The sequence below is a fragment of the Cucumis sativus genome, chromosome 3, assembly GCF_000004075.3.
Source record: "Cucumis sativus cultivar 9930 chromosome 3, Cucumber_9930_V3, whole genome shotgun sequence".
NCBI classification, from domain to species: domain Eukaryota; kingdom Viridiplantae; phylum Streptophyta; class Magnoliopsida; order Cucurbitales; family Cucurbitaceae; genus Cucumis; species Cucumis sativus.
The window spans coordinates 30,080,819-30,092,442 of record NC_026657.2 but is presented as its reverse complement, the minus strand read 5'-3'; the positions used below and the strand labels follow the sequence as shown (position 1 = coordinate 30,092,442).

At 34.4% G+C, this 11,624-nt stretch overlaps 2 protein-coding genes across 3 annotated transcripts; both read left to right on the top strand.

Annotated features, from left to right (window-relative positions):
• The first annotated feature begins 1,854 nt into the window (after positions 1-1,854).
• On the top strand, positions 1,855-5,253 carry LOC101221441. Of its 2 annotated transcripts, none has more exons than XM_031883613.1 (5): positions 1,855-2,417; positions 4,309-4,465; positions 4,608-4,695; positions 4,787-4,877; positions 4,959-5,253. In XM_031883613.1, exons 2-5 carry the CDS (start codon positions 4,342-4,344, stop codon positions 5,010-5,012), a joined length of 357 nt encoding a protein of 118 aa, XP_031739473.1. In that variant the 5' UTR covers positions 1,855-2,417; positions 4,309-4,341; the 3' UTR covers positions 5,013-5,253. The 2 variants fall into 2 exon arrangements, with proteins under 2 accessions (XP_031739473.1, XP_004137841.1); XM_004137793.3 differs by having other exon boundaries at positions 1,903-2,417; positions 4,814-4,877.
• A 670-nt stretch (positions 5,254-5,923) lies between these two features.
• On the top strand, positions 5,924-11,582 carry LOC101215823 (FAD synthase). Its single transcript, XM_004137929.3, has 17 exons — positions 5,924-6,311; positions 6,537-6,642; positions 7,262-7,307; positions 7,387-7,544; positions 7,633-7,750; positions 7,865-7,947; positions 8,125-8,184; positions 8,329-8,577; positions 9,068-9,164; positions 9,472-9,522; positions 9,624-9,704; positions 9,830-9,901; positions 9,970-10,032; positions 10,190-10,342; positions 10,788-10,845; positions 10,934-10,986; positions 11,080-11,582. The coding sequence occupies exons 2-17, from the start codon at positions 6,542-6,544 to the stop codon at positions 11,173-11,175; spliced, it is 1,539 nt and encodes a 512-aa protein (XP_004137977.1). The 5' UTR covers positions 5,924-6,311; positions 6,537-6,541; the 3' UTR covers positions 11,176-11,582.
• Positions 11,583-11,624: the final 42 nt, after the last annotated feature.

The following is an 11,624-nucleotide window of genomic DNA, read 5'->3' as shown; positions in this document are numbered from 1 at the left end:
GAGTACTATTAGCTTACATTTAGAAATGTATTGGAATGTTTCCATCTATTGTTTGGCGCTTCCAATTACCAAGTACGGAATCACATAACAAACCTAAGTTATTTACATGCCTATTTTTCTATTTTCATATTATTTATGTTTATATAACCTGGTCTAAAAAATGTGCTATTGACCCCATCCACATAGCTCCTTAATTCTAACATGAACAATAATTTGATGGAAGGGGCAAGATAAACTTGTAAACTATGCTACATTCAAATATTTTTTTCATATTTTAATAAAATTAAATATACCAAAGTTTTTATTTTATTTTATAAATGTTTTTAGTAATTTTAAGATAATTTCTGTAAAAGAAATATTTAATACAATACGAAGAAAACGAAAACAGGAAGAACGCAATATGATTAAAAATATATAAAACTCCATTAATCTCGCGCTTAATTTTCTATCCGCTTTTGATTTACTTATTTGAAAAGCCATTTATTACGCATTTTTTTTATTAATTTGAATTGGAATATAATTATGTATTGCGAATGAATTATATATATATATGCGTAAAGAATAAAGAGATTTTGATAGTGAAAAGAAATAAAACATTAAAATAATAAGGATATCATAAGTTTTGGATCACAAAATCCCTTTGGATACCATTACACATATTATTCATGCATATGACAAAAATAAAAAAATGTTTTTGAATTGAATTATTAATGCACAACTATATATATATAAAATAGAGTAGTAATTAATAATACTTATAATAAATTAAAAAAAAAAAAAGGAATCTAAGGCTTACCGACACTTTCTATCGCCTGTACACAACCTCAATATTGTATTTTACCCCAAGACGGAAATTTCGTACGTTTTTATCATCTTAGTAAAAAAAATAAAACAATATTGAAAATAAATATATTAAAATAAAACTTTTTAAAAATCCCATATTTTTTTCTTTCTTTATCTTTTTAAATTAACTAGAAAAAAAATCTGACTCTTAATTTACACGTAGTGTCCTTTGGTCTATATTTCTGTTTTCCTTCTTCAGATGTAGCTCTCCACCATTGTTTCATTTTCTAAAGTATATGTTACATTTTATATCAAAAGGTGCTCTATAGTGTTATGAAGGTTTCGCAAGTTTGGACAACAATTTTCTTAACTCACTTTAGGTACGGCCTTAAGTTTAGAAACTTATTTCCAACATATCCTACTTTTCTCTACTTGGATCTTTCTTGTGCTAAATTTCTTTTCTATATTTTAAATTTCATTAATAAATTATATCTACCAACCTTTATAGAAACTTTATGCAAAAGTTTGAATTATATTAGACACCGTCATATCAATATAAACACAACAGATAACTTGAAAATATTGAGATGATAGACATGACAATGTAATTATTAGGCCTGCAAGGACAACTTCTTATTTTGTAACAAAAGCAAAAGTTATTCTGTGCATCCATGGAAGTAGCATAACTTAGAGAAAAAAAATATCATGGAATTAATTAGTTTAATTTATTAGGTACTTTTTGATAGTATTTGTTAAATCATTGCATTTAGTTGCATTTTTATTCCATTTAATTTCTTTATCAACAACAAAAAAAAAAAAAACCTCAATTTGGGGGTAATAATTGAGTATTTGTGTAATGAAATATCAAAATTGAAGAATGGAGACAAATGAGTTCAATGAGAACATGCTTGAAACCTGCACTTTCTTTTGAGAAGGTAAATAGATACACAAAACTATAAGCTCAATTTGTGGTAGGATATTCAAGAGAGAGAGAGAGAGAGAGTGAGTGAGTGAGGGAAGAAAAGGGGAAATTTGTTGATGATGACCGCGGGGAGCATCCGGAAGGCTCCATTATTGGTTTACCATTAAAACATAAATGAAGATGGTACGATCTGTACCAGTCCCCAGCATTACCAAACTTCATAAATTTGGATCATAATTGAATGGCGATGGGGTAACATTTTGAACGGTCTACACAAGAACATCATCATAATCCGTATCCTCAATAAAATACAAAACTGAAATGCCATTAAAACAAGAGACCCAAAATGTAGGATTCCCAAATCCACCGCACTCCATATTCTCTTCTTCTTCTTCTTCTTCTTCTTCTTCTTCCTCTTCCTCTTCTTCCTCTTCATCTGTTGGGACCCAATATTGGGTTTTGACATTAACCTTCAAACCACACATCTCTTGGCATTTGGCACCATTTCAGCCGTTGGATCAAACAAAACTGTCAGTATTCTTCGCCGTTTACTGCACAACCATCCACTTTCTTTTCCCCCCTTTTCTGTAGCGAAAGCTGAAAAGGGGATGCTGTTTCTTCTTCTTCGGTAATTTTCCTTTAAGATCAACCCCAATCTCAACGCTTCACTACAGGAGGATTCACTGTTTACTCCTTTTTTGAGGGTCAAAAGGTACTCACTTACTGCCCCTCTGCCCTACTTCTTCTAATTCTTCTACCCATTTCTGTTTGTGTGAAAATTTCTGGGACCTTTTTCTGTTTTTCTTACGATTATGGATGTGGGTTTTCTGTAATGAGCTGATCTGAATCATTGTTTCTTTATGGTGACTGTTCGTGTGAGGATTCGTGTTTCTGAAATGTGGGAAACCCTTGATCCGTGAGTTTATTGAGAAACATGAACAGTTGATTCTAATTTGTTCGGATTAAGCATGATGTTTCTTTGATGGATCTTTAATTTGAATTGTCTTAAATGTGGAATTCCTTCAAATGGTTAGGTGTTATTTTGTGCTATGAAGAAAATGCATAGCAAGTAGAAGAGCAGATACTGTTCTATTTTCAGTCTGATGGAGTGGAATATGTATCCTTGGAGTCAAGGATCACTTCCTTGACATTTTGAATTTTCTAGGATTAATTCAAAGAGTGAGTGATTAGCTCTCAGTTTCAAACTAGAGCCGGCAGAGATTAATGGATTCGGAATTTGTTGGTGGAACAAACTTGATGGGACTAAAGAGTTGGGATGAGTCAAGCAAGAAAAAACTCTTTTATGTTTAGGCAATTACTGTATCTCTCAAGACTAAATAGAATGTAGAAGCTTATATGCCATGCCATGAAATTGAGAAGAACAAAAGAAAATTTTATTTTCTTCTCTGTTGGCTTTTAAAGTCTAAAAGATGACGACTCCACACAATTAAGATGGCCAAAGTTGTTTTTGAGAAGTTAATGAAATATCATAACTTTAATGACTGAAATATGGTTCCTTTCTGCTCTGATTTAATTTGTGTTTGGCATAGACTTTCAATACCTTCATAGTTCCTTTGAGTAATAAAACACTTTCTAAATTCTCCCATGTCATCCAGCTAGATACACATCAAAAAGCGTCGTAAGAAGCACCAAAGTATTTAATATGAAAGATACACATCAAAAAGCGTCGTAAGAAGCACCAAAGTATTTAATATCTATGGAGTACACATTTGATTAGTTTTTGAAGTCTACTAAAAAAGTATTTTACCCTTTTTATTTTTATTTTTATGAGAAACGAAAACCTTTATTACCACAAACAAGATAAAAGATTGAAAACATTCCCAATGCATAATGAGGGATGTAAGACGAGAATCACAAAAATATTGAGAGGATTTACGGCAAGAGATAGTAAGATAAAATAAGATGTTAAAAAAGAGAGTTGAAATTCGCAGCCTTAGCCTAGAAATGATTTTACTTACAAACATAACCAAACGTTGGTGGTTGTTTCTTGTTGTAAGTGAATGAAAAGACTAGGAAATAACGAATAATGAAACTATGTTTGATTTCTTTTTCTTCTTTTTGAGCATTCATCCCTTGTTTTTCAGCAGTGAAAATATACTTACTACTATAGAAACTTTGCGACTAATGAACTTCATGGTTTTAGGACTCCAAGTATGTTGTTCAAACTTTATGCACTCGTACAACTTTGTTGCAAGGATATTAAAACATGTCTTCTTATTAGGACTCGAACTCTACACATGTAATTTTTTATTGAAACAAGATAATGGTTGATTGAAATGCAATAGCGTGAGGCAAAGGTTCGTGCAACCCTGTATGGTATGAGATGGGCAAGGGTGTTAAAATCAACGTGATTTCTCTTCAATAGGGTGGAGATTGTGAATTTTACATTATATGATAGGGGCAAATATACATTTATTTACGTTTTGCTCTTTATTAGAATATGAAAGCATATTGTAAAAAGTAAATGTGTATTGTGAATATAGTATAATATCGACAATTTTAAAGGATATCAACAAATTATCTCGAATATCAATCAAATTTTACATTCCTGAAGAGACTCTTTATCTTTATTTCGTGTACAGGTCACAGTTTTTCAAAGGCAATGGTTGTTCATTATGGAGAAAATGGAAATCAATGGTAGAAATCCTAATTTGAATGGAAATGGGAACCATTCCTCAAATGATTCAAAGGTTGCCTTGAATGGAAAGTCTAATGAGATGCCTACATTCATCAATCACGGTAAAATCTACTTCCCTCCAACCATATGTTGTCAGGATGAAGTGTTCAATCTCAATAGATCGTACTCTTGGGTGACTTTTCCATCAGATTTACAAACAAAATATCCTCATAAATGTCATGTTGGTGCATCATTTTCTTACAGCTGAGATAGCTTGGCATGAAAGAAGAAGGGAATGGGTTGGCGACCGGGCTGAAAATGTGCAACGAGAACCAATGGAACCAATCTTAAGGTATTCATTTAGCTTCAAGCATCCCCTGTTCTTGTTTGTTGAAGAAGGCTTCATCTTCAACACGGTTATTTTCAAGTTTCAATTTATTTAGTCATCGACGACGCGTTCCGTGTTGCAGCTGGACAACAACATATGAAGATCTTTTAACTGCAGAGCCTTTTCAGCAGCCTATTCCGTTAGCTGTAAAGTTTCTTTGTTCATCCTCACCCCTCACTTTTGGTTACTTTTACTTCTATAAAGCTTCACTCAATTGGATTCTGCAGGAAATGGTGGACTTCTTGGTTGATATCTGGCATGAAGATGGCCTATATGATTAGGCATTCTCATATATCAGAATTGCATTTTTCTCCACTTTTTGCCCCTTTTGCCCAAGGCTTCTATTCATTTTTGCTACATTCGAACAAATTGATGATCAGAATAGATGGTTCTCTTGTACTCTACATACTGATTTGTAATCAACAAAGTAAAGATTATGGCATTTTCCATTTTTTCTTGGTAATTTACAGATTGAGATTTTCTTTTTCATGAATGTCAATGACTTAATTCCAATTTCGATTATTACGAGAATTAATAATTATCCGATTAGATTTATAAAGTATATTGATTTGTGCTGACAAATGATCTCTACTCCACATGAGCCATAAAGACTATCTGTCATAGATTTAATGTTTAAATATAAAACTTATCTATTGGTATAAAATAATACTTCTTTTCTTCAGTTTTCCACTTTGAGTTCAACAATTGAATTGAATTTTCAAAAAGTTGCATGGAGACTGCATTTTTATCGTCGGCCTGACAAACAAGATATGGATTAAAAATGATACACCTTGCTGCTTTCAACGCCTTGGAGCCAAAAAAATGGACAACATTATCCCAACCACGAACATGAGTAAAGAAACACATGGCCCAAATCTTGCATCTAATTTATTAGTATTTTCAAACTAAAAAAATTGGAGTTAATAAAGTAAGCCTTTGTTGATAGATTCAAACCTCCCCACCACAAATTGGTCAAAAATCAAAAAAAGAAAGAAAGAAAGAAAGAAAGAAAACTCAGCCATCTATAATTTGTTTGGGCTTTATGGTGGGCCGAACCAAATGAAATCCAAAATTGAGCCCACATAAAATGGGCCGTGAACGACATCTGGAAAAAACACAAAAGGGTATTAAAAATGATAAAATAAAAAATAAAAATGGCATCTTTTTTTCTTTGTGTAAAGCGCGAGGAAGGAGAGGAGAGGAGAGGAGAGGAGAGGAGAGGGGAGGGGAGGGGAGAGGAAATATTACCAGAGTATTCATATCCAATTTTCCATTACCATTACCATTAGGTCCATTACACGACGAATTGAATCAAATTTCAGTTTTCACTTTTCAACTTTCAACGGCATGTGCCGTGCCCACTTCCTCTTCTTTCCATTTTTCCTTCCAAGATTAGAGTAAGACCAAAACCTCCTACAAAAGTTCCAATCAATTTCAACAGATAAACAATCTGTGGCATTCAAACAACCCGTTTATTCCCTCCCCTTCTTTGAGATCCTTCAACTCAATCAAGGGGGCCGCCCGTTCTCTTCGTTTTCAAGTTTCCCTTCTCAATTCACGCATCTCCTGTGTTGATTAAGGTGAGTTACTTTACTTTTACTTCTTATCTTAGCTGAAATTAGCATCTTTACTTCAATTCTTGAATACCCATTTTGCTTGCTTGGTTTAAGAGAGGTTTCATATTCTTGCAAATAAGCGAATGCCCCATCTGCCCATCTTCTGGGTCCTAAAAAGTGTTTCAAACTTCGTTTGTGTTTAGTTTCATTCAATTGAAAAAGTAATGTAATATAAGTTTAATGGACCAGAGGGCATGGAGATCGATAAAGCAATCAGAGATTGTGATGATCGAAGACTCAAGACCAAGTACAATAACGCCATCTATGTTGTTAAGAGAGCTCTGGCTTTATATTCGTAAGTACTTCTTTGTCGATTTCTATTGGTTCTTTGGCGGGTTGTTCTTCTTGAGTTAATATTGATTTGGTTTTTTGCTTGTTGCCTTGATACTCGTGGTTATAGAACGGGAAAATTTTAAATCTTATGTTGACTTTAATTCGTAATGTATGAAAACCTTTTTAATTGTTTGAGTTATTCTACTTCCACCGATGTAATTATTGGTAGTTTTTGTATGGAAGTTTTTAGTTGAAATTGGGAAAATTGAAGGGATTCATTTAATACCATGTTGGATACTAGTGAAGGAAAATGACATATGGAACCATTCAACTTATTTTGAATTTGCACCACTGGTACTTTCATACAGTACACTGGTTTCTCATGCTTCTGCATTTTAAAGTTATTTTAACTTTAAAAAAATTACATACGCTCATGAATTCAGTGAATTGGCATTGTGATTGCAAATGTTCAGCATTTTGTTGGTGATTAGATGTTGATGGGGATAGGTTAAGAAAATCTCAATAATAAGCCAAGGAAATGAAAGATTGGCATCTATGATACCATTTCCTGAAACGTATAATGGTATTTGCCTCTAAGTTTTTTGCATGTTATAACATATTGTAATTTGCATCTTCAACAGCACTGAAGAGGTCGCTTTCAGCTTCAATGGCGGAAAAGATTCGACTGTAAGTTTTGGTGTCAGACTCTGTTTATCAACTAGTCTACTATTTCTCCATTGGTTCTTATGGCAAATTGAATGTATAGGTTTTACTGCACATACTTCGAGCTGCATTTTTCCTGCATAAAGAGGAAGAAGGCTGTTCTGTTGATGGACTAAAGGAATTTCCTATTCGAACAATATATTTTGAGAGCCCTTCTGCTTTCCCTGAAATCAACTCATTTACTTATGATATGGCAACCAAGTAAGAATACCTTTAATTTCACTTCAGGGAATTAAGTCTGTAGCATCAATTTTAGCTAACTGCTAATCAACTCATTCTTACATATCAGCTATGGCTTGCTAATGGATATCATCCGGACAGATTTCAAATCTGGCTTGGAGTCTTTATTGAAGAGTAGACCTATCAGAGCCATTTTCCTTGGTGTGCGGATTGGGGATCCTACAGCGGTATTATTTGTGCTTTATCTTCATAGACTCCATATTTTTTATTGGCTATTATATTTGTACTTTGAAATGAAGATGCCTCGATTTGTCTGCCCCCCTCTTCCTCAAAACAAACAGGTAGGCCAAGAACAATTTTCTCCTAGTTCACCTGGATGGCCACCATTTATGAGAGTGAACCCCATTTTGGATTGGTCTTACAGGTGTGGTTTGGTATTATTTGCTATTCTATTTCATTTCTACCAGCCCAACTTTTCTTTAACTGAGTACCCAATTCAAGATGAAACATTTATGAGTATAATTGCCATGGGCAGAATGTCCTATTCGAGGAAATATATGACTGATGGTTAATTTTCTCCTCATTCTCTTCTTCTTCCCAGAGATGTATGGGCATTCCTATTAACGTGCAAGGTCCAGTACTGCAGTCTTTATGATCACGGGTAATGATACCAAGTAAACACGGGATGCTAGTTATTTTTCTTGCTCATGTAGCTGCAGGGTTGTGTTTGTTTGTGATACCTGGTTTACTCTTTTCAAAGCTTTTCCTTCATTTTTAGGGTTACTTATTTGGTTTTCTTTTGTAGATATACTTCAATTGGGAGTATACATGATACACTTCCAAATGCATTGTTATGCATTAGTAATTCAACTGGAAACGAGGAGAAATTTAGACCTGCATACTTGCTTTCAGATGGAAGGACAGAAAGAGCAGGGAGAGCAAAAAGGTTTTCACCTTCCGTGCTAAATTCTATGAGTAATGGGACGAACAATGTGGATTTGCAGAAACAGAGTATGCTCACTGCATCGGTCATAGCTGTTGGAGATGAGATCCTGTAAGTCTCTCGTTTGTACCACATAATTAGTTGCTAAATGTCTCCATTCTCTCAAGTAAGCTGTTTACTTTATTTTCAATACTAATGGAAGTAAACCTTTGTGATATTGAATCTCAACCAACTCTTTAACCTTTCACCCTGGCTTTTTGTTCCCACCGTTTTGAACATCTTGTCCTCAAACTCATGCTTCTGTGATATCCTATCTCGTGAAATTCATAAATATTAATTGATCTGGATTGAATGAATGAAGAACTTTACTATTTCATGTCTTTTGCAATTTTTACTTCGTGTGATTTATGTGATAACAAGTCCTAAATTCACATGTGCATGGTGCCATGTTGCATTCGTAACAGTTCTCTGAAATATCATTGTTATTGCAACAAAAAAAAAAAAAGTTGAAGAAATAGAAGACAAAGTGCTATTTCTTTTGAATCTTTTGGACTGTTATCGCTGAAGTCTTCCATTATCCTTTATCTGCCCCATAGCTCAGCTTCGGCACTGTTGAGGATCGATTGGGACTCTCAATGCGAAGAAAGGTGCACTCCATTGGTTGGTCTATATCACACACTTCCATAGTTCGAAATGATGTAAGTTACTACAAGAATAGACTTGTACTTCTAGGTTGAATTAGCTTTCCCGTATGAATTGGGTATAATAAGATAACTCATTGTATGTAATAACATTTATTATAATTATGTTGAAGACATCAGAAAATCAGTACTTGCTGTACTATTAAATTTAAATTGTCGTGTTTGGGTTAGGCATACACAAATCTTCCTTTTTAGGGGGAAAAAATGCACCTGCGGTGGGTTTTAATCCTCATTACCATGCTCTAATAGTAAAGAGATGGACCTTTGTTAACTTTTCATCTTCTGCTCTTTCACCTTGTATCAGATAGATTCTGTTGCTGAAGAAGTAGAGTTAAGACGGTCTTCCAATGAGATGGTAAACTGCTCAACCTGAAAATAACTAACTTCTTTTTTGGTTTTTGTTGTCATGAATTTATATGATGCATCTAGACTCCTTTTACTTGCTGGCTATCACAGGTGTTTATATATGGAGGAGTAGGCCCATTGTTTTCTGATGCAACTTTAGGGGGTATTGCAAAGGCATTTGGTGTTCGACTGGTGCGTTGTTTTATTTTTTCGGCAATATTTTGAAGTGACATAATTGGGAATGAACTGAGAACTTTTTTCCCTTCGCTTTTTGTCAACTGGCTAAAAAAATTACACTTGCATTGAAACTTCAACAGGCTCCTGATGAAGAATTTGAAGAATACCTCAGGCATCTAATAGGGGAACATTGCACTGGTGACCGAAATGAGGTAATTTCAATCTTAACATGGATGTTTGGGTTTGGTTCTGTTGTGATTAACAGATGTTTTCTTTTCAGATGGCTCAGCTGCCTGAGGGGATCACTGAACTATTACATCACGAAAAGTTGCCAGTCCCATTGGTACGGTTAGGATGTGTGGGTTTTTTTCTTTCCCATTTATTATAGAATAGAAGGTTTGCCTTCTAATATATTAAATTACCTTAAATTTGAATCAATCTTGATATAATTTCTGCACCAGGGTTTCTTGAAATTAGTCGCTAACAATTCTCTCTTGTAGATCAAGTGCCATAATGTGATAGTTCTTACTGCAACAAACTTAACTGAGCTGGACTTGCAATGGGATTGTTTGATTGAGTTAACAAGAACTGGTGATCTTTTCCCATTGTTGGAACCATACAAGTCAAAGCACTTGACCACAAAACTTTCAGATGTATGTGTGAGATTTTCCTTGCCTTGCCATCCAGCTGCATTTGTGGCATACTCTTTGATGAATTATTATTACATCTCGTCTTTCCTTAGCATCAATGTTCTGTGCCATTTCGGCTACATAAATAAATTAAGGTGATGCCAGAAACACGCCGACTCTGGATATATTAGTGTTTGGTTACTGTTTTTCAGTTTTTAAGGTTTCGGATATGCTAGTACATAGTTAGAACCCCTTTGGTCGAGTGATGTGGGGAATGATAAAATGATTTTGTGCTTGAGCATGGAAATTAAATTAAGGTGCTAAGAGAATAAATAAATGATTTCTCAGCTTGACCATGGTTTGTGCTAGTTTGTTCAAACACAGAGTTGGTATATTTGCTGTCTCTAATCTGTTTTCTGGTTCCATTAATCTCCAACACTCCATATGTGTTTTTTTGTATTAAACACAGGTAGAAATTGCTCCATCTCTAGCCAAACTCTGTCTTGAATTCCCAGATATACACATTGGTGAGAATCCTTAAATAGGTTTAGTTTTCCCACTCTGATTATATATCTTTTCCAATCTCTTCCTAACTATTTCCTTTGCCTCGTCAAGGGTGTTATCGAGAAGCTAGATCTGGGCCGATTATTATAAGTTTCAAAGGCAAGGTACAAGTTGTCTCCCCCTCCCCCCCTTAAACAATATCGAGCTTATGAAAGAAAACGAATGAAGTATGTAACGTTTTGCTCGTTTGGTTTCAGAATGAAGAAAGAAATCAGTTAGCTGCAGAAGCCTTGAGCAAGAAGTTCCAACCTGGGGCGTTCACCGACACCAACTTGAATTCTCCAGAAACCTGAAGGCTAAAATTTCGTTAGCGGCAAGCAAACAGCAGACAGGCCCAACAGGAAACCAGAAGCTTTGATAAAGATTTGAAGATGTAGGAGGAATGAAAGTTGTGACTGGGATTTGTTAAACTGAAAGGAAGAGAAGATGAAAGAAAGAGCTTCAAGCTTCGTGTTCGTAACCACGCTAAGCCATGGAAGAGGAGGAAAGAAAACTATCAAATTTACTGCTATTAACATACACTACTATATAATAAAAATGGCCACTCATTATTAATTGTGGGTAGGAAGAAATGTATAACAGCCCAATATTGGAGTTTCAAAGACCTTATAATTTTGGATATTTTCTGTACTTGTGCATCATATCATTCTTAAACTTCATAAATAATGAAACTAAGAATCTGAAGATGACTTAGATAAAAGGTTTGGACTTTCAATGACTGATCATCATTTAACAAAAAAAA